The following is a 27,313-nucleotide window of genomic DNA, read 5'->3' on the forward strand; positions in this document are numbered from 1 at the left end:
TGTGTCAGAGAAAGACTGGATATCAGCTTGGTGACACCAGGCCAGACTAAATTTTAGTTCAAAGGATTGTTGAGCTAATTTCTCCATATCATATGATGCCACTGACGATTCCTGAACTGTCAAACCAACAGAAGGAATTTATATTTACCCTCTGTTCATCTTAAAAGTGTTGATTCTGCTGTTACTGTCACTGTTAATCACACCCAGAACTGAACCATCTTCATTCTGACAATTGGGGGTTATTTCAAATCTCTGTAACTGTCTCAAACACACTGTGTCAAGTCCTTGATTTCTCTCGGGGGAAAGGAAATTAATTGATGGCCACGTGCCACCAGGCCATGCCAGTCAGAGTCTTTTTTTAAATAAAATAAGCATTTTATTGAGCTATTTATGGTTTTACAACAACAAAATAAACAATGTGCACAAAAATATAAACATAGTGCAAAAGCCGTCTTCCTCCCTTACAGGTCCCACCTTTACTAACTAGAAGGTAGGGATGTGGAGGTAGTGGTCGCAATGGATGCAGAGAAGGCTTTTGATCGGGTGGAATGGGAATATCTGTGGGAGGTACAGGGGCGGTTTGGATTTGGATGGAGCTTTATTGACTGGGTCAGGCTGTTGTATCAGGCTCCTGTACGGACGAATAGGTCAACATCGAACTATTTCAGGCTGCATTGGCAGACGAGACTAAGTAATTTATTTTTTCAAACAAATTCTGATAGCTCTGCAGTTTCTGGAAACATTTTGATTGAAAGTGTTATTTTTTAAAATAAAGATCTAGTCTTTACAATATAATTACCTAATACACCAATTCACTAATGATAATCAATGTTCACTACAGAATAATCATAAATGTAATTGTTGTTTTTTGCTATGAAATCCATACATAGTTAATATAAAAAAGGTACAGAAGGTGAAATGGCTGCAGGAGGCACATGTTTGAAAGCTTCCTTGACCTTGTTTAAAATAAAGGGCTTCCTTGACCTAGTCACTAATGAAGTGAATGCACTATGAAAATAACAATTTTAAAACTAAATGTGATTACACATGCGTACTTACAGCTTCTTACATCACAACAGTTTTAAAAGTACACCATTGGCTTTAAAAGACTTCAGACGGTCCAGTGGCAGTGCAAGCTTTTATAGAAATGTACAATTGCTCTAATAGTCCGCAAACTAGGATATATCCCTGTCTCTGGATCTGGAAAGACTAATTACCTGCAAATGTTTGCATTCAAAGAATTGTCTTGCATCTTTGACTTTGTCTACATACATGTCTCTAGAACAGACCTCTTCATTTTCCTGAGGAAGGAGCAGTGCTCCGAAAGCGAGTGATTTGAAACAAACCTGTTGGACTTTAACCTGGTGTTGTAAGACTTCTATCTCTGGGATGATGCTGAAGGGTTTGCTCCAGATCAGGGGGCGGGGCTGGAGGACTGACCGAGCGCAGCTGGTCCTCCAGCCAATCAGACTGAACGGGAGCCGGAGCAAGAGCCGCGGCTGTAACTCACTACGCATGCGCTCCGCCGCACAATTCGTCCACCGGGCCTGTCTCGGGTAAAAGCCCGAGCAGCTTTCCCCGGTTCAACTGCCGTATCCGAGCATCGTATTCGGGGCTTGAGGCCTACACGGAGTGTTTATGTAGCCTCCCAACCCATCCACCGGCTCTATCCATCCTTCATGACTTACCGAGCGGGGTCAGACCGGCGAAGGATTTCCACCCGACCACCTGAATCTTCAGCTGCCATCGGCACTGCGCATGCTCGAATTCACGTGGGAGACCGGGGCTCAGCCCCACCTCTCATTCATTCCGAATGGTTGGAGGACTAGCTGCAATCACTCGATCCTCCAGGACCGCCCCTCTCTTCCTATTAGTCCAAAGCTGCCGTCAATCAGCCCCTGGGCATTGTGAGCTGGAGCATGCGCAGTGCCGATGCTGGACTCGGCCGGGAGGTTTCACTGAAACCCGGTGGAGGTTCCGAACCCCAATAAGAAGTTTCCGGGCCCGGGTTTGCATCGAGCCGGGGGACAGCTGCGGCCTGCTCCCGGTGACAGGCCTGAGTTACCGGCCGCCGTCTTTACAGAGGCTGCAAACCCGCAGGGGGCAAAACATCAGAGATAGAGTTTGTTGTGAAACCAATGGGATTTTGTAAAGCAGGAGGTCAGGGTTACAGTCAACAACAACAACTTCTATTTATATAACACCTTTAACATCATAAATCACCCCAGTCAACTTCACAGGAACATTATAAAACAAAGTGAGACACCCAGACACAAAAGGAGATATTAGGGCAGGTGACCAAAAACTTGGTCAATGAGGTGAGTTTTAAAGAGTCTGAAAGGAGGTGAGTGAGGTGGAGACGGGGAGGTTTCGGGAGGGAATTCAGTGCTTGGGGCTGAGGGAACTTAAAACCATGGCGGAGTAATTAGAATCGGGGGTGTGCAAGAGTCCAGGATCAGAGCTGTGCAGATATCCCAGGGGGTTGTGGAGCTGGAGGAGATACAGACACAGGGAGAGACGAGGCCATGGAGAGATTTGAAAACAAGGGTGAGAATTGACTGGGAGCGAATGCAAGTCTCGGAGCACAGGGATCATAGGGGAAAGGAACTTGCTGTGAATTAAGACATGGGTAGCAGACTTTTGGATGGCTTTATGTTTACAGAGGTAGAATGTGGGAGAGCAGCCAGGTGTGTGATGGAATTGTCGAATCGGGAGGTGACGATGGTAAATTGCCTTTGTATCTAAAAAGGTTAGGGTGGTTACGGGTAAAGGTGGAGGTGTGGGCTTAGCTAGGGAGCTCTTTCCAAGGGCCAGTGCAGACTCGATGGGCGGAATGGCCACCTTCTGCACTGTAAATTCTATAAGGTCAGAAGCTCATATGAGATCAAGTATGAAACCAAGTTTACAAAGAGACTGGCAAAGTCTCAGACTGTTGCCAGGAAGAGGGATAGAGTCGGTATGTCAGGAATGGAGATTGGGTGGTCACGAATGGACGGGGATCTGCATATTTTCGGCTCCATAGAGGGACAAGGCAGGGATGCCCTCTGTCCCCATTATTGTTTGCACTGGCGATTGAGCCCCTGGCGATAGCGTTGAGGGGTTCCAAGAAGTGGAGGGGAGTACTTAGAGGAGGAGAAGAACACCGGGTATCTTTGTATGCGGACGATTTGCTACTATACGTGGCAGACCCGACGAAGGGGATGCCAGAAATAATGCGGATACTTGGGGAGTTTGGGGATTTTTCAGGGTATAAATTGAACATGGGGAAAAGTGAGTTGTTTGTGGTGCATCCAGGGGAGCAGAGTAGAGAAATAGAGGACCTACCGTTGAGGAAGGTAACAAGGGACTTTTGTTACCTGGGGATCCAGATAGCCAAGAATTGGGGCACATTGCATAGGTTAAATTTAACGCGGTTGGTGGAACAGATGGAGGAGGATTTCAAGAGATGGGATATGGTATCCCTGTCACTGGCAGGGAGGGTGCAGGCGGTTAAGATGGTGGTCCTCCCGAGATTCCTCTTTGTGTTTCAGTGCCTCCCGGTGGTGATCACGAAGGCTTTTTTAAAAAGGATTGAAAAGAGCATCATGGGTTTTGTGTGGGCCGGGAAGACCCCGAGAGTGAGGAAGGGATTCTTACAGCGTAGCAGGGATTGGGGGGGGGGGGGGCTGGCACTACCGAGCCTAAGTGAGTATTATTGGGCCGCTAATATTTCAATGGTGAGTAAGTGGATGGGAGAGGAGGAGGGAGCGGCGTGGAAGAGGTTAGAGAGGGCGTCCTGTAGGGGGACTAGCCTACAGGCTATGGTGACAGCCCCATTGCCGTTCTCACCGAGGAACTACACCACAAGCCCGGTGGTGGTGGCTACACTGAAGATTTGGGGACAGTGGAGACGGCATAGGGGAAAGACTGGAGCCTTGGGGGGGGTCCCCGATAAGAAACAACCATAGGTTTGCCCCGGGGGGAATGGATGGGGGACATGGAATGTGGCAAAGAGCAGGAATAACGCAACTGAAAGATCTGTTTGTGGATGGGAAGTTCGCGAGTCTGGGAGCGCTGACCGAGAAATATGGGTTGCCCCAAGGGAACGCATTCAGGTATATGCAACTGAGGGCTTTTGCGAGGCAACAGGTGAGGGAATTCCCGCAGCTCCCGACACAAGAGGTGCAGGACAGAGTGATCTCAAAGACATGGGTGGGGGATGGTAAGGTGTCAGATATATATAGGGAAATGAGGGACGAAGGGGAGACTATGGTAGATGAACTAAAAGGGAAATGGGAAGAAGAGCTGGGGGAGGAGATCGAGGAGGGGATGTAGGCAGATGCCCTAAGCAGGGTAAACTCGTCGTCCTCGTGTGCCAGGCTAAGCCTGATTCAGTTTAAGGTATTACACAGGGCGCATATGACTGGAGCACGGCTCAGTAAATTTTTTGGGGTGGAGGATAGGTGTGCGAGGTGTTCCAGAAGCCCAGCGAATCATACCCATATGTTTTGGTCATGCCCGGCACTACAGGGGTTTTGGATGGGGGTGACAAAGGTGCTTTCAAAAGTAGTGGGGGTCCGGGTCGAACCAAGCTGGGGGTTGGCTATATTTGGGGTTGCACAAGAGCCGGGAGTGCAGGAGGCGAGAGAGGCCGATGTTTTGGCCTTTGCGTCCCTAGTAGCCCGGCGCAGGATATTGTTAATGTGGAAAGAAGCCAAGCCCCCGGGGGTGGAGACCTGGATAAATGACATGGCAGGGTTTATAAAGCTAGAGCGGATTAAGTTCGTTCTAAGGGGGTCGGCTCAAGGGTTCACCAGGCGGTGGCAACCGTTCGTCGAATACCTCGCAGAAAGATAGATGGAATGGAAAAAAGAAGGCAGCAGCAGCAGCCCAGGATCGGGGGGGTGGGGGGGGGGGAGGAGGAGGAACCAGAAGGACTCTCAGGGTTGTTAATATATACTGTATAATATGTATAGGTCGTTGCGACAGATAATTATATATTGGACTGTTAAATTATATTTTTGGAGAGTTACTTGTGATAAGGCAGTTGCCAATTAGGGTTAGTTTTCATTTTTGTTATTTATTATTTATTCATTTTTTGTTTATAAAATAGGTCATTGTTATTTGTGTTGTTATAATATTGTGTAAAGGATGCACAATGTACTGTGTTGGTTGACCAAAAATTTTCAATAAAATATTTATTAAAAAAATAAGGAATGGAGATTGGAGCAGGCACCGAACAGTGGATTCAGTCTTCTCCATATTTGATTGAAGTTATTTAGTCAGCAGGAAGAGAACCAGAATGGGCCTTAAGTCTGATATCTGATAAAACTTAGTTCGAGAGGAACATAGAACATAGAACATAGAAAAATACAGCACAGAACAGGCCCTTCGGCCCACGATGTTGTGCCGAACCTTTGTCCTAGATTAATCATAGATTATCATTGAATTTACAGTGCAGAAGGAGGCCATTTGGCCCTTTGAGTCTGCACCGGCTCTTGGAAAGAGCACCATACCCAAACTCAACACCTCCACCCAACACCAAGGGCAATTTGGACATTAAGGGCAATTTATCATTGGCCAATTCACCTAACCCGCACATCTTTGGACTGTGGGAGGAAACCGGAGCACCCGGAGGAAACCCACGCAGACACGGGGAGGACGTGCAGACTCCGCACAGACAATGACCCAAGCCGGAATCGAACTTGGGACCATGGAGCTGTGAAGCAATTGCGCTATCCACAATGCTACCGTGCTGCCCTTAAGAACAAATAAATCTACACTATATCATTTTACCGTCATCCATGTGCCTATCCAATAGCTGCTTGAAGGTCCCTAATGTTTCCGACTCAACTACTTCCACAGGCAGTGCATTCCATGCCCCCACTACTCTCTGGGTAAAGAACCTACCTCTGTATATTCCACGCCCTGTGGAAGAACGAAGGAAACCCTGGAAGATTTGGAGAAACGACTGTTGCGATTGCTCATCAAATCTCCACACAGTCAGTTCTGGACACAAGGTTAACATCTGTTATTCTGTCTGCTCAGTCAGGGTGATTCAGATTAATGTCTGTCACAAGTCATGGATGAAGTGACTTATAAAGCATATTCTTATCTCTAATTATATAAATTTGGTAACAGGGTACAGAAATAATGATCTAATACTTTATTTGGAGTTCAGTCCCAGGGAGGAGGGAGGGTGTGTGGGACGGGGATTTACAGCTTTGGGGACAGAAGAGAGAAAAATATGTTCCCCCAAAACTGGAAATAACTCTTCTGAATTTCTATCCTGTGCTGATAATGTGACCTTTGTAAACTCCGTTTACATGGCATTAGGAAAGCGTTTTGAGACATGAAACACAAACCAAATATCACATTGAGATCTGACAGTGTCACTCAATTGATCAAGACCTGAATATCCTCAGACTATGAATGTGGAATGAAAATGTTTGTGGGAAAATATTTCAAACCTCAGTGTGACTGGAAAAGCACCGAGACACACACGCACCCGAGTGAGAGTGTTCCAGTGAACTGACTGTGGAAAGAGCTTTAACCAGTTACAGCGTGAAAAACACACTATTCAATAAGGGGAGAAACCATACACGTGTTCTGCGTGAGGACGAAGCTTCACCTGATTGTCTAAAGAGGAAATACACAAAGACACTGACTCCATGAAGATACCATGGCAACCGTGGGGTATGATTTTCGCTTCGGGATTTCCAAAATGCGAGAGGTCCCGGTTTCATATCCCGGACGAGCTCTGCAAAGCGCTTGACTGGGGAGGTGATGGTGTAGTGGCATTGTCACTGGATGAGTAATCCTGAGACCCAGCACAATTCTCTGAGAATGCAGGTTCAAACCCCACCACGGCAGATGCTTCATTGTGGCTTGTATTTGAACTTGGATCCAATAAATCAGGGGCAGCACGGTAGCACAGTGGTTAGCAAGTTGCTTCACAGCTCCAGGGTCCCAGGTTCGATTCCCGACTTGGGACACTATCTGTGCGGAGTATGCACATTCTCCCCGTGTCTGCGTGGGTTTCCTCCGGGTGCTCCTGTTTTCTCCCACAGTCCAAAGATGTGCAGGTTAGGTGGAGTGGCTATGCTAAATTGCCCTTAGTGTCCAAAAGGGTTAAGTGTGGATAGGGTGGAGGTGTGGGCTAGAGTAGGGTACTCTTTTCATGGGCCAGTGCAGACTCGATGGGCCGAATGGCCTACTTCTGCACTGTAAATCCTATGATTGTGGAAGTTGGATGTTCAACAGTATAGTGTGAATCAGGTCAAAGGAGCAAAGGGTAAGTCACACAGACAAGATGAGCTCTGAGAGAGCACAATAGAATTTAACGGGGAAAGATACGAGTTCAGAATTTGGACAAGAAATGACTTGAGGCAGTTTTACTGAGTGGTTTAGTGGAAGACGAGCAGCAGAATCAGCTGATCAGATTGTTTCAATGGGTGGGGTTTTCCAGCCCTTCCTGCTGGCTGCATCTTCCAGTCCCACAGATCGCTCGGTCTGCTATTCCGGTTCATTGGTTGTCTCATTGAGTTCGCCGTAGGCCTCTTGGGGTCTGTGGAAGAACTTCCGGAGCCTCATTCGCCTGATGAATTCCCTGGAGGGAAAAACTACATTTTCTTCACAGCCTTCAACAAGTCATCGATGAAGATGAACATTTTGCCAAGGCCATCCCCACTACTTTCCTTCAAACAACTGCGCAAACGCAAACCGACCATTGATTGAAATGAAAATCGCTTATTGTCACAAGTAGGCTTCAAATGAAGTTACTGTGAAAAGTCCCTAGTCGCCACATTCCGGCACCTGTTCGGGGAGGCTGGTACGGGAATTGAACTGTGCTGCCGGCCTGCCTTCAAAGCCAGTGATTGAGCCCTGTGCTAAACAGCCCCAAACTACCCAGCCTTCAGAACAGCGACCACGACACTACACAACCCTGCCATGGCAATATCTGCATGACCTGCCAGTTCGTCGACATGGGGAACACCATTACACGTGAGAACACCATCCATCAGGTACGTGGTTCATACCCGTGCGACTCGGCCAACGTCGTCTACCTCATACACTGCAGGAAAGGATGTCCCGAGACGTGGGAGATTGGCGAGATGATGTAGACGCTGCGACAACGGATGAACAGACATCGCGCAACAATCGCCAGGCAGGAGTGTTCCCTTCCAGTCGGGAACACTTCAGCAGTCAAGGGCATTCAGCCTCTGATCTTCGGGTAAGCGTTCTCCAAGGCGGCCTTCAGGACGCGCGACAACGCAGAATCGCCGAGCAGAAACTTATGGCCAAGTTCCGCACATGGGTACGGCCTCCACCGGGACCTTGGATTCATGTCACATTACATTCACCCCCCTACCATCTGGCCTGGGCTTGCAAAATCCTACCAACTGCCCTGGCTTGAGACAATTCATACCTCTTTAACCTGTGATTATCTCGCTCTCCAGTCGCACCGTCTGGACCTGTAAAGATTTAATTACCTGCAAAGACTCGCATTCAAAGTACCATCTCGCATCATTGACATTGCCCATATATGTGTTTGTGGAATCCACCCCTTAATTCACCCGAGGAAGGACTGCACTCCGAAAGCTAGTGATTCGAAACAGACCTGTTGGACTTTAACCTGGTGTTGTAAGACTTCTTACTGTGCCCAGCCCTGTCCAACGCCAGCATCTCCACATCATAAATGAGAAGCATTTAATGCTTCTGCCAGTTTCAAACCAGGCACTTTTCGTGCATTAGGTGAATGTGATAACATCTGCACTGCAGAAACAGCTGGCAGCACAGTACCCAATCGCCCTGTGCAATGTTCAACTGCACAGTCTTGCTGCAGCTTTCAATGGTTCGGCTGGGAGGCCAGGTCACTGATTACATGAAGACAGCTGTTCCTTTAAAACAGATGTCTCAACTCGTCAGACCATAAGCTATAAAACCTGTGTTGAACTTGAGCATTTGTTCAGCAAATATCTAACAGAACAATGCTCTCTGTTCAATCATTAATGCATCATTCTTATCTACAGAAAATTTCCATCAATTTTACTCAATATTTGTTTCGTTATTCAACGTTGAACATCAGGAGATTTGTCAGAAATGACTTCAGTTTGAATTTAATAGATCTTGAGTCTTCACTCTGAATAACTGAAATATACACCATTGAATTGCAAACATGACTGACCAAGAAAAGAAAGCGTTTCACTGGGTAACAGAAATCCCATCAATCTTTGTTGAGATTGACCAGTCAGCATTTAAACAAAGTCAAATATAGTTAAAAGGAAGAGAATTGAGAATTATGTGTTGCTTATATTTGACCGCTCTGTGTTTTGGTGTGAAACATTCTGCAGCCTAAATCCCGTTAATGTATCAGAAAGGAGGGCTGACAGCAAATCCGCACTGAGCCTGGATTTCCTCATCTCCCCTGAGTGACTTTTCCTGTTTCTCCATCATTAAGGCCGAACCTTTCAAAAAGGTGGTTCAGTTAAATCTCGGCCATTTCCTCTAATTCAGTTACAGTATTGTTTGTGTCTGTCTCGTCTTCAAATTGAAAAGAGTCTTCTTAAAAATTATTCATTCATGGGAGGTGGGGGTCACTGGCTGGGCCAGCATTTACTGCATATTCCAATTGCCCTTGAACTGCGTGTCTTGTGAGGCTATTTCAGAGGGCACTTACAAATCAACCACAACATTGCTGTGGATCTGGAGTCACGTGTAGGCCAGGCCACATAAGGAGAGCAGATTTCCTGAAGGACATTAGTGAACCAGATGGGTTTTTACAACAATTGACAATGTTATCAGACTTTTAATTTGAGATTTTTATTAATTTCACTTTCACCATCTGTCATCGGCAGATTCGATCCCCGATCCCCAGAGCATTAACCTCGCTCTCTGGATTACTCGCCCAGTAACAGTACAGGGCAGCACAGTGGCTTAGTCGTTAGCATTGCTGCTTCACGGCACCGAGGTCCCAGATTCGATCCCGGCTCTGGGTCACTGTCCGTGTGGAGTTTGCACATTCTCCCCGTGTTTGCGTGGGTTTCGCCCCCACAACCCAAAGATGTTTTTTTTTTTAAATTTGGAGTACCCAATTTGTTTTCCAATTAAGGGGCAATTTAGCGTGTCCAATCCACCTACCCTGCTCAGCTTTGGGTTGTGGGGGCGAAACCCATGCAAACACGGGAGAATGAGCAAATTCCACATGGACAGTGACCCAGAGCTGGGATCGAACCTGGGACCTCGGCGCCGTGAGTCAGCAGTGCTACCCACTGTGCCACTGTGCTGCCCTAGCCCCACAACCCAAAGATGTGCAGGGTAGGTGGATTGGCCACGCTAAATTGCCCCTAAATTGGAAAAAATTAATTGGGTACTCTAAATTTTTTTTTAAATAAACAATACCATTACACCACTGCCTAGGCCACATACCACATATTCTTGACAGAATAAGTTGTCTGGTGTTGTATTCTGTGATCTTGTCTTGCAATGACTCTACAGAACTGCTGGTGACTTAGCCAGAATGATGATTTATTAATGTACACGCGGTAAGGTAATGATCAGAATGCTATGCAGACCAAGTTATCACAGAGTTAGATTCGACACTCTTGGAACTACACTGACGTGACTCTCCTCGTGTACGCCTCACAAAGTTCTGCTGGTAGCCAGTTGTCACCTGACTGATGCCGGACTACTGGTGGGAGGTCACACTGCTGAGTACATGCAATATTATATACAGGCTTATCTGTGATATTACCTGTAATATTATATACAGGCTTTTGTGCCTTTTGCACTGTAAAATTCTATGAAACTATGAATCACCACATCTCGTAACTTCAAAATTATCGAGTAATTTATTTTTTCAAACAAATCCTGATCGCTCTGCAGTTTCTGGAAACATTTTGGTTGATCGTGTTATTTAAAAAAATAAATATCTAGTCTTTCCAATATAATTACCTAACACACCAATTCACTTATGATAATCAATGTTCACCACTGAATAATCATGAATATAATTATTGTTTTTTTGCGATGAAATCAATACATAGTTAATATAGAAAAGGTGAAATGGCTGCAGGAAGCCACATGTTAGAGGTATAAAAGGGCTTCCTTGACCTTGAAAATGTCAATTTTATAACTAAATGTGATCACTGATGGTACTTACAGCTTCCTACATTACAACAGCGAATATGTTTCAAAAGTTCTCCATTGGCTTTAAAACACTTCAGGAGGTCCAGTGGTAGTGAGAGGTTTTATAGAAATGTACACCTGTTCTAATTGTTCGCAAACTAGGATATATTACACTCAGTTTCCTCACCAAAATCATTAATTAAGATTGAGTCTTAATTTTGTGTAATAACCACGTCATTGACACAGTTTGAATACTCTGTGAATCTCCAGACACACCATATGCACAATTATTTATAGTAAAATACAGCGAGTTGTTGTGATTTAGAATACACTGTCTATAAATGTTGCTGGAATCTCTTTGGACTGTCACTTCCAAAAGATAATTTGATTCATTCTGAAAAAGAAAACAAAATAGTTGAACTGTGGGATTAAATGGGTCGCTGTACAAAGAGCTGGCATGGGAAAAATGGGCCGAATAGACTCGTGCGCTCTAGGAGCCTTGTGTACATGTAAAGCAAGTGGTAATGACATGGAACCCACTGCCTATGAGGGTAGGAGTTGCAGAGATGATGGAAGGATTTCAATAGGAAATTGGACAGGCATTGAGAGAAATAAACCCACAGGGATTCGGGGATAGAACGGGGCAATGGACAGACTGGCTTCCTCCACAGGGAGCCGACACGGTCTCAAAGGGCTGAATGGCCTCATTCCCCACCCTCCAGATGCTGTGATCTCAGGAGAGAAATTCAGCTGCTCCAGTCACTCCAACTAACTGGAGTCCCTCATCTCTGGTGCCATTCTAGCACAATGGTTAGCACTAATGCTTCACAGCACCAGGGTCCCAGGTTTGATTCCCGGTTTGGGTCACTGCCTGTGCGGAGTCTGCACATTCTACCCGTGACTGGGTGGGTTTCCTCCGGGTGCTCCAGTTTCTATCAAGAAAACACAAGTCCCGAAAAATGTGCAGGTTAGGTGAATTGGACATTTTGAATTCTCCCTCGATGTACCTGAACAGGCGCCGGAGTGTGGCGACTAGGGGATTTTCACAGTAACTTCATAGCACTGTAAGCCTATTAGTGACCATAAAGATTATTATTGTTAATGTCCTCTACACCCTGTCGAAGAACTTCACATCTTTCCTAAAGTGTGGGGCCCATATATAGGGTTCCATTCCAGAGGGACAGAATTGAAAAGCACGGAGGAAATGTTCAACTTGTTTAGAACCAGGGTTAGACTACACTGGGAGCACGGACAGCATTGGTGATCTCCATTTAGAAAAAGGAAATAGAGGCACTAAATAAGGTGCAACAAAGATTCATAATATACAGAACTGAGAGCATTTAACACTCAGGAAAGGCTGGGGCTGCTTTTTTCTGGAAAAGAGAAGACTGATGGGTGACCTGGTGGAAGTCTTTAAGATTATGAAGGAATTCAATAATCCAATAGGAATTTCAATAGACACCTCTTTACCCAGCGAGTGGTGAGAATGTGGAACTCACGACCACAGTGAGTGGTTGAGGTGAACAGCATGAATACGTTGAACAAAAAACTGGATACACACGAGGGAGAAAGAATAGGAGATGCTGATGGGGAGATGTAGAGGGGTGGGTGGAAGCTCATGTGGAGCTTAAATACTGACACAGACCACGGCTAACCGCAGCCGGTTTGGGAATTTAACCTGTAATGTTGGTGTCACTCAGCACGAACCAGCCATCCAGCCAACTGAGCTAACCGATCCCCATGTAAATCTGGAATAATTCCTTAAATATTACTGATGGCCTGTCTCCACCATACTATTTGTAGTTTCCCAGTGTACCTCAGCCAACTTGCCCCTCATACCTTGATAATTTTCTATTAAACAAAAGAACCATGTAACCACCATAGCCCATCTTCCTGGCAATGTGGCATAATTTTGGGGGTTTCCAAACAGAAATGGAAATGAAACATCTTCTAACCTGGGCAGCATGGTAGCATACTGGTTAGCACAGCTGCTTCACAGCTCCAGGCTCCCAGGTTCGATTCCCGGCTTGGGTCACTGTCGGTGCGGAGTCTGCACGATCTCCCAGAGTGTGCGTGGGTTTCCTCCGGGTGCTCAGGTTTCCTCCCAAAGTCCAAAGATATGCAGGTTAGGTGGATTGGCCATGCTAAATTGCCCTTAGTGTCCAAAAAAGATTAAGTGGGGTCACTGGGTTACGGGGATAGGGTGGAGGTGCGGGCTTGGGTGGGATGCTCTTTCCAAGGGCCAGTGCAGACTCGATGGGCCAAATGGTTTTCTTCAGCACTATAAATTCCATGATCTACGAACCTCCAAACTCCCTTTCACTCTTTGATCCTTGTGAAATGCGAAACTAGGAATTTGCAAGAAGGCTCAGAGAGAATTAGCCCACTGGAGGCGAAGTCGTGAGACCGGCCAGTCCAGCAGAAAGAAACCCTCTGACCATCCCCATTGACCAACAGAATGAACAAAATGCAGTCCTGGATGTAATTGAGCACAGAAACTAGAACAGCAGAATCCAATCCCTGTAATCAGTTGTGAACTTGTTGGTGTCTCAGGAAGTGCGATGAATTACAAAATCCCTTCGCACATTGAGAGCAGGTGAACGGCCTCTCCCCAGTGTGAACTCCCAGGTGTGACTGCAGACAGCATAACCGAGTGAATCGCGCAAATAGACGTAAACGGGTGTGAGATAATTGGGATTATGGAGACATGGCTGCAGGATGACCAGGGATGGGAATCGAATATATTCAGTATTTGGGAAGGACAGACAAAAAGGAAAAGGCAGTGGAGTGGCAGTGCTGGTTAAAGAGGAAATTAATGCAATAGTGAGGAAGGATATTAGCTCCGACAATGTGGAATCGGTATGGATAAAGCACAGAAACACAAAGGTGCGAAATAATTAGTGGTCATCGTATATAGACCCCCAAACTGCAGTGGTGTTGTTGGGAATGACATAAAACAGAAAATTAGGCTGATTGTCTAAGTTTCTCGAGGTATGTGAAGAGAAAAGGATTGATGAAGCCAAATGTAGGTTCCTTACAGTCAGAAACAGGGGAATGTATAATAGGGGACAAAGAAATGTGTGAGCAAATAAATACATAATTTGGTTCTGTCTTCACAAATCAGATGCTAGAAATGTTGGGGACGCAGGATTTAGAGAGAGGGAGGAACTGAAGGAGATCAATATTCGAGAAATAGTGTTGGGGAAATTGATGGGATTGAAGGCTGATAAATCCCCAGGGCTGATAATCTGCATCCCAAAGTACTTAAGGAAGTGGTTCTAGAAATAGTGGATGCATTGGTGGTCATCTTCCAGGATTCTACAGACGCTGGAACAGTTCCTGCAGATTGGAGGGTGGCTTATGTAACTCACTATTTAAAAAGGGAGCTTGAGACAAAACAGGGAATAATAGACCAGTAAGCCTGACTTCGGCAGTGGGGAAAATTTTAGAATCCATTATCAAAGATTTTAAAGCAAAGCACTTAGAAACCAGTGGCAGGATCGGACAGAGTCAGCATGCATTTATTAAGGGGAAATCATGCTTGATAAATCTACTGGAATTCTTCGAGGGTGTAACTGGTAGAGTTGATGAGGGGGAGCCAGTGGATGTGGTATATTTGGGCTTTCAGATGGCTTTCGACATATTCCTGCATAGGATATCAGTGTGTAAAATTAAAGCACATAGGATTAGGGGTAGTCTCTCGAGATGGATAAAAACTGGTTGGCAGACAGGAAACAAAGAGGAGGAATTAATGGATCTTTTTCAAATTGGCAGACAGTGGCTAGTGGGGTACCGCTGAGATCGGTGCTCGGGCCCCAGATATTCACAAAATATAAAAATGATTTTTCTTTTCAAATTTAAAGTACCCAATTATATATTTGCAACGAAGTGGTAATTTAGCGTGGCCAGTTCACCTCCTCGGCACATCTTTGGGGTTATGGGGGTGAGACCCACGCAAAATCGAGGAGAACATGTCTGCACAGACAGTGACCCGGGCAGGATTGAACCCTGGTCCTCAGCACCATGAGGCAGCTGCGCCACTTATATATGAACAACTTAGATGAGGGAACAAAATGCAATATCTCCAAATTTACAGATGACACAAGTTGCGTGGGAGGGTGAGCTGTGAGGAGGTTGCAGAGATCCTTCAGTGTGATTTGGACAAGTTGAGTGAGTGGGAAATGAATGGCATATACATTATAATTTGGAGAAATGTGAGGTTATCCACTTTGGCAGCAAAAACAAGAAGGCAGACTATTAGCTGAATGGCTATAAATTAGGGGAGGGGAATGTGCAACGAGACCTGGGTATCCTGGTACACCAGTCACTGAAGGAAAGCATGCAGCTACAGCAGACGGTAAAGAAGGCAAATGGTATGCTGGTCTTCATTGCGAGCGGATTAGAGTACAGGAGCTGGGATATCTTGCTTTAATTATACAGGGCCTTGGCGAGGCCACACCTAGAATATTGTGTGCAGTTTTGGTCTCCTTATCTGAGGAAGGATGTTCTTGCTCTAGAGGGAGTGCAGCGAAGGTTTACCAGACTGATTCCTGGGATGGTGCGACTGACGTTATGAGAGATTGAATCAGTTAGGATTGTATTCGCTGGAGTTCAGAAGAATGGGGGATCTCATAGAAACCTATAATATTCTAACAGGGCTTGACAGGGTAGATGCAGGAAAGATTTTCCCGATGGTTGGAGTGTACAGAACCAGAGGTCGCAGTCTGAGGATGCGAGGTAGACCATTTAGGACAGAGATGAGGAGTAATTTCTTCAACCAGAGAGTGGTGAGCCTGTGGAATTTGTTACCACAGGAAATAATTGAGGCCAATACATTGTATGTTTTCAAGAAGCAATTAGATATAGCACTGAGGGCGAAGGGGATCAAAGGATATGGAGGGGAAAGCGGGATTAAGCTATTGAGTTAGATGATAAGCCATGATCATAATGAATGGCAGAGCAGACGCAAAGGGCGAAATGATCCTGCTCCTATTTTCTCTGTTTCTATGTAATCCCTTCCCACACTAAGAGCAGATGAATGGCTTCTCTCCAGTGTGAATTCGCTGATGTCTCTGTAGGATGGATGAATCAATAAATCCCTTCCCACACTGAGGGCAGGTGAACGGCCTCTCCCCAGTGTGAATTTGTTGGTGTGTCTGCAGGCTGAATAAATCACTGAATTTCTCCCCACACTGAGAGCAGGTGAATGACTTCTCCCCAGTGTGAACTCGCTGATGTTTCCGCAGGCTGGATAACCTTGTGAATCCATTCCCACAGACGGAGCAGGTGAATGGCCTCTCCCCGGTGTGAATTCGCTGATGGCTCCGCAGGTTGGATAAAGCACGGAAGCTCTGCCCACACTGAAAGCAGGTGAATGGCTTCTCCCCAGTGTGAACTCGCTGGTGTGTCTGCAGGGTGGATAACTGGGTGAATCCCTTTCCACAGAGAGAGCAGGTGAATGGTCTCTCCCCAGTGTGAACTCGCTGGTGTGACTGCAGGGCGGATGATTCAATGAATCCCTTCCCACACTGAGAGCAGGTGAACGGCCTCTCCCCAGTGTGAACTCGCTGATGTTTCCGCAGGGCGGATGATTCAATAAATCCTTTCCCACATTTAGAGCAGGTGAACGGCCTCTCCCCAGTGTGACTGCGTCGATGAATCTCCAGCTGAGATGGGAATCTGAATCCCTTCCCACAGTCCCCACATTTCCATGGTTTTTCCATGTTTTGGGTCTCCTCGTGTCTCTCCAGATTGGACAATCAGTGGAAGCCTTATCTACACACAGAACATGTGCACTGTCTCTCCTCGCCGTGAATGGAGTGATGTTTTTTTAGGCTGTGTAACTGGTTAAAGCTCTTTCCACAGTCAGTTCACTGGAACACTCTCACGCGAGTCGTGTGTGTATCGGGTTTTTTTCAGTCACACTGATGATGGAAATCATTCCCTACAGAGAGAACAGACAAAACATTTCTTCTTCCACATTCACAGGCCAATGATATTCAGGTTCTGATGATTGGAGTGACTGTTAAATCTTGAAGTGAAGTTTGATTTGAGTTTCCATCTGTAAATCCTCCCCTTGTAATATCCTGTAAAAGGAATTCACAAAAGTCATCACTAGGGGCAGGTATGGTGGTTCAGTGGTTAACCGAGGACCCGGGTGTGATCCCGGCCCCGGGTCACTATCCGTATGGAGTTTGCACATTCTCCCCATGTCTGTGTGGGTGTCACCCTCACAATCCAAAAAGATGTGCAGGGTAAGTGAATTGGCCACGCTAAAATTACTCTTTAATTGGGGGAAAAAAGAATTGGGTACTCTAAATTTATTTTTTTTGTAACTAAAAAAGTCATCACAGTCAGTCAAGGATAGAAATTCTGAACAGGCAATTCTAGTTTCTCTGGAACATTTGTTCCTCTCTTGTTCCCCCAAAGCTGTAAATCCCAGTCCCACACACTCTCCCTCCTCCCTGGGCTGAAATCCAAACCCATCTCACCATCTGCACCATTTCTTTCCTCCACTCCCAGTTTTCTCCCTCCCTCTCCTCTGCCTGGGTTCAGTTCTCCAGCTCCTGTCTGCAGACTGACAATAAAATCAATGGGTCTTATTGGGGGGTTTGGGGCGTCCAACAGGTGTTTGTGAATCCTCCCCGCCCACCTCCTTCCTTGCCAGAGATCAGAGTCCTCATTGATGATTTGAGCCCAAACTGGAACCACGGTAAATTGGCCCTTAATTGGGAGAACAAAAATTACATAAAGGTTCGCAGCTCCACAAAGTGTTTCCAACTCCTCCCACCCATCTCCTTAACAGGTTGACCCATTTATTTGACTGACTAAAAGAATGCTCTCTGGTGGCATGGTGCTTAGCACTGCTGCCTCACGGCACCAAGGACCCGGGTTCGATCTCGGCACTGTCCGTGTGGAGTTTGCACATTCTCCCTGTGTCGGCATGGGTCTCAGCTCCACAACCCAAAGATATGCAGGGTAGGTGGAGTGGCCACGCTAAATTGCACCTTAATTGCAAAAAAAATTATTGGCTACAGTACATTTTTTTTATTTTTTATAAAGTATTGTCTCTTTCCTCATGTTCACAATTAAAGGGCTGGGTTCCCCAGGAGATGGCTGACCTTTCAGGGCAATTAAATTAATAATGGACAGAGATATGTCTCGTGTTGTTACATGGTACAGATTAGATATATGAATTACAGTTTGTAATAAAGTAAATTTATTATTATTTCTCGTGTTGTAATATAAGACTGTAGCTACGTTATAGATTTCCAGCCATCTCGTCCCTCAGAGCGTTGTTAGTCTATGGATTTCTCTTCCACAGGGACCAGTTGTATCTGGGGCCATTGACAGGAAATAGCTGATTCTATGATGGGGAGGGGATGGGAGACCCCTGATTCGGGGCTGGTCACCTGGAATGTAAGGGTGGACCAGTGAAGGTCGAGGGTTTTCGCTCACCTAAAGAATCTAAATGCTGGTGTGGTGTTCTTGCAGGAGACTCACTTGCGGGTTAGAGATCAGACCAGACTGCGGAGGGGTGAGCCAAGTGTTTCACTCGGGCTTTGACGAAGGGCTCGAGGTGCTGCAATTCTAATCAATAAAGATTCCTCTTTCGGTCACTGGGCTCATTGGAGACACTAATGGGAGATACTTGGTGGTCAGTGGGTCATTGGCGGGTATATTGGTGGTACTGGTGAATGGCTAAGCCCCTAACTGGCACGATGTGTCATTTGTAAAAAAGTTGTTGGGATCCATCCCAGACCTGGCTACACATCAATTGATTCTTGGGGCAAATTGTGTACTGGATGCTAAATGGACCGGTCCAAGCCCATTAAACCGCTACAAAAACAAAAAAGGAATGAAACCGGATGGACCACCTGGCAGCGACCCAGGAATCGGAAATGACAACAGCAAACCTGGAATACGATGAAGAAATCTGTTCCCATCAGCAGATTGTGAAAGGATTATGGGACACAGATTTAAGATTGTGAGCAAGATCTACAGGGGAGATATGAGGGAGAAATTTTACACAGTGAGTGGTAATGATCTGAACTCAATGCTTCCACACAAAGGTCGATAATCTCTAGATCCTGATAACCCGAATGGTGCTGTCAGAATTTGATGTGAGGATTAGTTGTGAGTTTCCTGTCTGCGAATCCCTTTCTAAGCCCCTGTGAAAGAGGTTTACAAAGGCAACACTGCCCAGACCAGAAATGTAATTCAGGAAAGATAAACATTTCTCCCGGTTTGAGTTTGCTGTGTGTAAATCCTCCCCGACTAATCCCCTGTAAAAAGAGTTTCCAAAATTAATCACTGTCAGTCCAGGAAAGAAATTCACCACATTCTCTGCTCCTTCTCCCTGATCCAGGATTTCACATATTTATAAACAATCGTAAACTCTTTTCCGAAGTTTGCGGCTTACAACAGCTTTACACGACGTTTCCGCCCACCCCCACAATCTCTCGCTCCCTCCATATTGTTAATCGCCTCTCACCGATTTCAGATCTGAAGACACAGCCCTTCTGCATCGCCATTACCCACACTGCGCATGCTTCAATCACAGCGGGCCCCACCCCTCATTCACTCCGATTGGTTGGAGGACCAGCCGCTCTCGGTCGGTCCTCCAGTCCTGCCCCTCCACCTCCCATTGGTCCAGAGCTGCCGTCAATCACCCAGGCATTGTGACGGTTACAGATGCTGACAGTGGCCACAGGCTCAGGCTGTGCGCTGATTGCCCAATAATAACAGTGAGAGTCTCAGTGGGACAGTCAGACAATAATAGTGGAGATGGGGCCCAGAGGAGAAACGGCAAAGGATTCACTCACTTTGAGTGTAAGAAACACAGTGTCTGTTCCCATAATAAGAGTCAGGCTGCAGTGTGTGAGTGAACACATCATTGGATCCAATGTAGAATCATAGAATCCCCAGAAGAAGACCATTCGGCCCATCGAGTCTGGAGCAACCCTCTGAAAGAGCACCCTATCTTGGCGAATTCCCCACCCTAACCCCGTCGCACCTCCCAGGGACAATTTAGCACAGCCAATCCACCTAATCTGCACATTTTTGGACTGTGGGAGGAAACCAAAGGAGCTGGAAAGGAAATCTACGCAGTCGCAGTAAAACTCCACAGAGACAGTGACCCAAGAACAAAGAAATGTACAGCACAGAAACAAGCCCTTCGGCCCTCCAAGCCCGTGCCGACCATGCTGCCCGACTAAACTACAATCTTCTACACTTCCTGGGTCTGTATCCCTCTATTCCCATCCTATTCATGTATTTGTCAAGATGCCCCTTAAATGTCACTATCGTGACTTCCGGGTGCTGCGATGACCAGCTAAGTCGCACGTTTCGGCAGCTCCCGGTGGAACGGACTTTTGGGCTCTTAATAGGAGCCCCAACGGCAATTTTAACGGCTAAAAACACAGTGCAGTAAACCAGAAGGGAATCCCCCCTGGACACGGATGGAAAAAGGAGAGGAAAGTGGCCGGATTGCGGTGGATCCTCGAGAGCAGCGGCCAGGAAGGAAAGCACAAAGCAAGATGGCGTCGGAAGGTGGCAGTTTAATATGGGACCCTGACCAACAAAAGTTCCTGCGGCGCTGCGTGGAAGAACTTAAAAAGGAGATGAAGAAGGAGCTGTTGGCCCCGATATTACAGGCGATTGAAGGGCTAAAGGAGGAGCAAAAGACCCAGGAGCAGGAGCTTTGGGTCGTGAAGGCAAAGGCTGCTGAGAATGAGGACGAAATACAGGGCCTGGTGGTGAAGACAGAGATGCACGAGGCACAACACAAAAGGTGTGTGGAAAGGCTGGAGCTGCTGGAGAATAATGTGAGGAGGAAGAATTTAAGGATTCTTGGTCTTCCCGAAGGGGCGGACGTCGGGGCATATGTGAGCACGATGCTTCACTCGTTAATGGGATCGGAGGCCCCGACGGGCCCATTGGAGGTGGAGGGAGCTTATCGAGTTATGGCGCGAAGACCAAGGGCTGGAGAAATTCCTCGAGCCATAGTGGTGAGATTTCTCCGATATAAGGACAGAGAGATGGTCCTCAGATGGGCAAAGAAAACCCGGAGCAGTAGGTGGGAGAACGCCACTACTTTGAAGGGAAACACCACTACTTTGAAATGGCAGAAGAGGAGTGGACATTTATTGTCGAGGAGAAACTGGAATAAGCGGGCTAGAAAAAGAACGTTTGGGACAAAGTGGTGGGGTGATTACGTGGGTTGAGGGGGGGGAAATGGGGGAAGAGATGATTTCCCAAGTTGTTAATCCTGCGACCCTGTAACTTTTCTATCTTCCCCATGTCGTGGGGGAGGGGGGGGGGGGGGGGGGGAGGGAGGATGAGGAGCTGGGGGCGCTGGCCATTGGGGGCGGGGCCAAATGGGAAGCGCGGGCTCTGTTCCCGCGCTATGGTAATCATGGCGGGAACAGGGACGCAGGAAGGAGGGGGCCTCGCACAGTGGGGGCCCGAGGTCACGGGGGGAAGCCGAGGTCGGCCAGAGTTTGCTGACTTCTGGGAGCAACATGGGGGGTGCAATTACGCTAGAAAGGGATCTAGCTGGGGGGGGGGGGGGGGGGGGAGGTTAACTGGGTTGCTGCTGCTGGGGAGAAGGGGGAGCTGATATGGGGTGGGGTGGTCGGGGCGGGAGGGCGCCGTTGGGGGGAGATACGGCTACGTGGGAACCGGGTGAGGAGCTGGATTGAAAAAGGAGATGGCTAGTCGACAAGGGGGAGGGGTGGGTAAAGAGCCCCCCAACCCGGCTGATCACGTGGAATGTGAGAGGGCTGAACGGGCCGATTAAGAGGGCACGGGTACTCGCACACCTAAAAAAACTTAAGGCAGATGTGTTTATGCTGCAGGAGACGCATCTGAAACTGATAGACCAGGTCAGACTTCGCAAAGGGTGGGTGGGGCAGGTGTTTCATTCGGGGCTAGACGCAAAAAACAGGGGGGTGGCTATATTAGTGGGGAAGCGGGTAATGTTTGAGGCAAAGACCATAGTGGCGGATAGTGGGGGCAGATATGTGCTGGTGAGTGGCAGATTGCAAGGGGAGGCGGTGGTTTTAGTGAAGGTATATGCCCCGAACTGGGATGATGCCAATTTTATGAGGCGTATGTTGGGACGCATCCTGGACCTAGAGGTGGGAAAGTTGGTAATGGGTGGAGATTTTAATACGGTGCTGGACCCAGGGCTGGACAGATCGAGGTCCAGGACTGGAAGGAGGCCGGCTGCAGCTAGGGTGCTCAAGGACTTTATGGAGCAGATGGGAGGAGTAGACCCCTGGTGATTTAGTAGACCTAGGAGTAAGGAGTTTTCGTTTTTCTCCTATGTCCACAAAGTCTATTCACGGATAGACTTTTTTGTTTTGGGAAGGGCACTGATCCCGAAGGTGACGGGGACGGAGTACACGGCTATAGCTATTTCGGACCTCGCTCCACATTGGGTGGACCTGGAGGTAGGGGAGGAAAAAGAACAGCACCCACCCTGGAGAAATGACATGGGATTATTGGCAGATGAGGGGTGTGTTTAAGGGTGAGGGGGTGTATTGAAAGGTACTTGGAACTCAATGACAATGGGGAGGTTTAGGTGGGAGTGGTCTGGGAGGCGTTGAAGGCTGTGGTTAGAGGGGAGCTGATATCTATCAGGGCACATAAAGGAAAGCAGGAGGGTAGGGAAAGGGAGCGGTTGTTGAAAGAACTTTTGAGGGTGGACAGACAATATGCGGAGGCACCGGAGGAGGGGCTGTACAGGGAAAGGCAAAGGCTACATGTAGAATTTGACTTGTTGACTACGGGTAATGCAGAGGCACAATGGAGGAAGGCACAGGGTGTACAGTACGAATATGGGGAGAAGGCGAGCAGGTTGCTGGCCCACCAACTGAGGAAAAGGGGAGCAGCGAGGGAGATAGGGGGGGTGAGAGATGAGGAGGGATAGATGGAGCGGGGAGCGGAGCGAGTGAATGGAGTGTTCAAGGCATTTTATGAAAGATTATATGAAGCTCAGCCCCCGGAAGGGAAGGAGAGAATGATGTGCTTTCTGGATCAGCTGGAATTTCCTAAGGTGGAGGAGCAGGAGAGGGTGGGACTGGGAGCACAGATTGAGACGGAGGAAGTAGTGAAAGGGATTGGAAGCATGCAGGCGGGGAAGGTCCCGGGACCAGACGGATTCCCAGTGGAATTCTATAGGAAATATATGGACTTGCTGGCCCCGCTACTGATGAGAACCTTAAATGAGGCTAGGGAAAGGGGGCAGCTGCCCCCGACTATGTCAGAGGCAACGATATCGCTCCTCCTAAAGAAGGAAAAAGACCCGCTGCAATGCGGGTCCTATAGGCCCATTTCCCTCCTGAATGTGGATGCAAAGATTCTGGCCAAGTTAATGGCAACGAGGATAGAGGATTGTGTCCCGGGGGTGGTTCATGAGGACCAAACTGGGTTTGTGAAGGGGAGACAGCTGAACACAAATATACGGAGGCTGCTAGGGGTAATGATGATGCCCCCACCAGAGGGGGAAGCGGAGATAGTGGTGGCGATGGATGCCGAGAAAGCATTTGATAGAGTGGAGTGGGATTATTTGTGGGAGGTGCTGAGGAGATTTGGCTTTGGAGATGGGTATATCAGATGGGTAGTTGCTGTATAGGGCCCCGATGGCGAGCGTGGTCACGAATGGACGGGGATCTGATTATTTTCGGCTCCATAGAGGGACGAGGCAGGGATGTCCTCTGTCCCCGTTATTGTTTGCACTGGCGATCGAGCCCCTGGCCATAGCATTGAGGGGTTCCAGGAAGTGGAGGGGAGTACTCAGGGGAGGAGAAGAACACCGGGTATCTCTGTATGCGGATGATTTGTTGTTGTATGTGCCAGACCCGGCGGAGGGGATGCCAGAGATAATGCGGATACTTGGGGAGTTTGGGGATTTTTCAGGGTATAAATTGAACATGGGGAAAAGTGAGTTGTTCGTGGTGCATCCAGGGGAGCAGAGCAGGGAAATAGAGGATTTACCGTTGAGGAAGGTACCAAGGGACTTCCGGTACTTGGGAATCCAGATAACCAAGAATTGGGGTACATTACACAGGCTTAATTTAACGCGGTTGGTGGAACAAATGGAGGAGGACTTTAAGAGATGGGACATGGTGTCCCTGTCACTGGCAGGTAGGGTGCAGGCGGTTAAAATGGTGGTCCTCCCGAGATTCCTTTTTGTGTTTCAGTGCCTCCCGGTGGTAGTCACGAAGGCTTTTTTCAAGAGAATCGAGAAGAGTATTATGAGTTTTGTGTGGGCCGGGAAGACCCCGAGAGTGAGGAGGGGATTTTTGCAGCGTAGTAGGGACAGGGGGGGGTTGGCACTACCGAGCCTAAACGACTATTACTGGGCCGCCAATGTTTCAATGGTGTGTAAGTGGATGGGAGAAGGGGAGGGAGCGGCGTGGAAGAGATTGGAGAGGGCGTCCTGCAGGGGGACTAGCCTACAAGCAATGGTGACGGCACCGTTGCCGTTCTCACCGAAGAAATACACCACAAGCCCGGTGGTGGTGGCTACATTGAAAATTTGGAGGCAGTGGAGACGGCATAGGGGAAAGACGGGAGCCTTGGTGGGGTCCCCGATAAGAAATAATCATAGGTTTGTTCCAGGGAGAATGGATGGGGGATTTGGAGCATGGCAAAGAGCTGGGGTAATACAATTGAGAGATCTGTTCGTGGATGGGACGTTTGCGAGTCTGGGAGCGCTGACAGAAAAATATGGGTTGCCCCAAGGGAATGCATTTCGGTTTATGCAACTGAGGGCTTTCACGAGGCAACAGGTGAGGGAATTCCCGCAGCTCCCGACGCAGAAGGTGCAGGATAGAGTGATCTCAGAGACATGGGTGGGGGATGGTAAGGTGTCGGACATATATAGGGAAATGAGGGACGAGGGGGAGATCATGGTAGATGAGCTGAAAGGGAAATGGGAAGAAGAGCTGGGGGAGGAGATTGAGGAGGGGCTGTGGGCTGACGCCCTACGTAGGGTAAACTCATCGTCCTCGTGTGCCAGGCTAAGCCTGATACAATTCAAGGTTCTACACAGGGCACATATGACTGGGGCACGGCTCAGTAGATTTTTTGGGGTAGAGGATAGGTGTGGGAGATGCTCGAGAAGCCCAGCGAATCACACCCACATGTTCTGGTCATGCCCGGCACTACAGGGGTTCTGGGTGGGGGTGGCAAAGGTGCTTTCGAAGGTGGTGGGGGTCCGGGTCGAACCAAGCTGGGGGTTGGCTATATTCGGGGTTGCAGAAGAGCCGGGAGTGCAGGAGGCGAGAGAGGCTGATGTTTTGGTCTTTGCGTCCCTAGTAGCCCGGCGCAGGATATTGTTAATGTGGAAGGAAGCCAAACCCGCGGTGTAGAGACCTGGATAAACGATATGGCAGGGTTTATAAAGTTAGAATGGATCAAGTTCGTATTAAGAGGTTCGGCTCAAGGGTTCACCAGGCGGTGGCAACCGTTCGTCGACTACCTCACAGAAAGATAGAGGGAATGGAAAAGAAGAAGACAACAGCAGCAACCCAGGTGGGAGGGGGGGGGGGGAGGAACCGGGCGGGCTCTCAGGGATGTCACTGCATATGTATAGACACTTGTTATAGGTAATATATATTGGATTGTTGGATTGTATATTTGGAGAGTAACTATTTTTGACAAGGCAGTTGCCACTTAGTTTTGTTTTTGTTTATATATTATTTATTTGTGTTTAAAATTGGCCACGGTTATTTATATTGCTTTGTTGTTGTTCAAAAGAAAAACTATGTACTGTTATGTTTGGCCACAAAATTTTGAATAAAATATATATTTTTTAAAAATGTCACTATCGTCCCTGCTTCCACCACCTCCTCCGGTAGCGAGTTCCAGGCACCCACTACCCTCTGTGTAAAAAAAACTTGCCTCGTACATCTACTCTAAACCTTGCCCCTCGCACCTTAAACGTATGCCCTCTAGTAATTGACCCCTCTACCCTGGGGAAAAGCCTCTGACTATCCACTCTGTCTATGCCCCTCATAATTTTGTAGACCTCTATCAGGTCGCCCCTCAACCTCCGTCGTTCCAGTGAGAACAAACCGAGTTTATTCAACCGCTCTTCATAGCTAATGCCCTCCATACCAGGCAACATTCTGGTAAATCTCTTCTGCACCCTCTCTAAAGCCTCCACATCCTTCTGGTAGTGTGACGACCAGAATTGAACACTATACTCCAAGTGTGGCCTAACTAAGGTTCTAAACAGCTGCAACATGACTTGCCAATTCTTATACTCAATGCCCTGGCCAATGAAGGCCAGCATGCCTTCTTGACTACCTTCTCCACCTGTGTTGCCCCTTTCAGTGACCTGTGGACCTGTACACCTAGATCTCGCTGACATTCAATACTCGAGGGTTCTACCATTCACTGTATATTCCTTATCTGCATTAGACCTTCCAAAATGCATTACTTCACATTTGTCCGGATTAAACTCCATCTACCATCTCGCTGCCCAAGTCTCCAAACAATCTAAATCCTGCTGTATCCTCTGACAGTCCTCATTGCTATCTGCAATTCCACCAACCTTTGTGTCGTCTGCAAACTTACTAATCAGACCAGTTACATTTTCCTCCAAATCATTTATATATACTACAAACAGCAAAGGTCCCAGGACTGATCCCTGCGGAACACCACTGGTCACAGCCCTCCAATTAAAAAAGCATGCTTCCATTGCTACTCTCTGCCTTCTATGACCTAGCCAGTTCTGTATCCACCTTGCCAGCTCACCCCTGATCCCGTGTGACTTCACCTTTTGTACTCGTCTACCATGAGGGACCTTGTCAAAGGCCTTACTGAAGTCCATATAGACAACATCCACTGTCCTACCTGCATCAATCATCTTTGTGACCTCCTCGAAAAACTCTATCAAGTTAGTGAGACACGACCTCCCCTTCACAAAACCATGCTGCCTCTCACTAATACGTCCATTTGCTTCCAAATGGGAGTAGATCCTGTCTCAAAGAATTCTCTCCAATAATTTTCCTATCACTGACGTAAGGCTCACTGGCCTGTAGTTCCCTGGATTATCCTTGCTACCCTTCTTAAACAGAGGAACAACATTGGCTATTCTCCAGTCCTCCGGAACATCACCTGAAGACAGTGAGGATCCAAAGATTTCTGTCAAGGCCTCAGCAATTTCCTCTCCAGCCTCCTTCAGTATTCT

General features: G+C 47.5%; 1 protein-coding gene and 1 long non-coding RNA gene across 8 annotated transcripts in view; one reads left to right on the forward strand and one right to left on the reverse strand.

Moving 5' to 3' along the window:
* LOC140421854 (uncharacterized) overlaps positions 1 to 27,313 on the forward strand; it is a 514,775-nt gene that overhangs the window by 464,648 nt on the left and 22,814 nt on the right. The window lies entirely within an intron of this gene.
* Positions 1 to 27,313, reverse strand: part of LOC140421789 (uncharacterized) — a 51,636-nt gene that overhangs the window by 19,221 nt on the left and 5,102 nt on the right. For 2 of the 7 annotated variants that reach the window (XM_072506641.1, XM_072506647.1), the window contains exon 1: positions 1,689 to 1,746. The exons of 2 other annotated variants lie outside the window; for them this stretch is intronic. Coding sequence is in view for 1 of the 5 variants with exons in the window: in XM_072506639.1 (XP_072362740.1) it covers positions 1,689 to 1,747 (59 nt within the window). In the remaining 4 variants the exon portion in view is untranslated. 3 more of the 7 variants (XM_072506639.1, XM_072506649.1, XM_072506644.1) reach the window with 3 other exon arrangements.

Source organism: Scyliorhinus torazame, chromosome 5 (assembly GCF_047496885.1).
Source record: "Scyliorhinus torazame isolate Kashiwa2021f chromosome 5, sScyTor2.1, whole genome shotgun sequence".
In the NCBI taxonomy this organism is placed as follows: domain Eukaryota; kingdom Metazoa; phylum Chordata; class Chondrichthyes; order Carcharhiniformes; family Scyliorhinidae; genus Scyliorhinus; species Scyliorhinus torazame.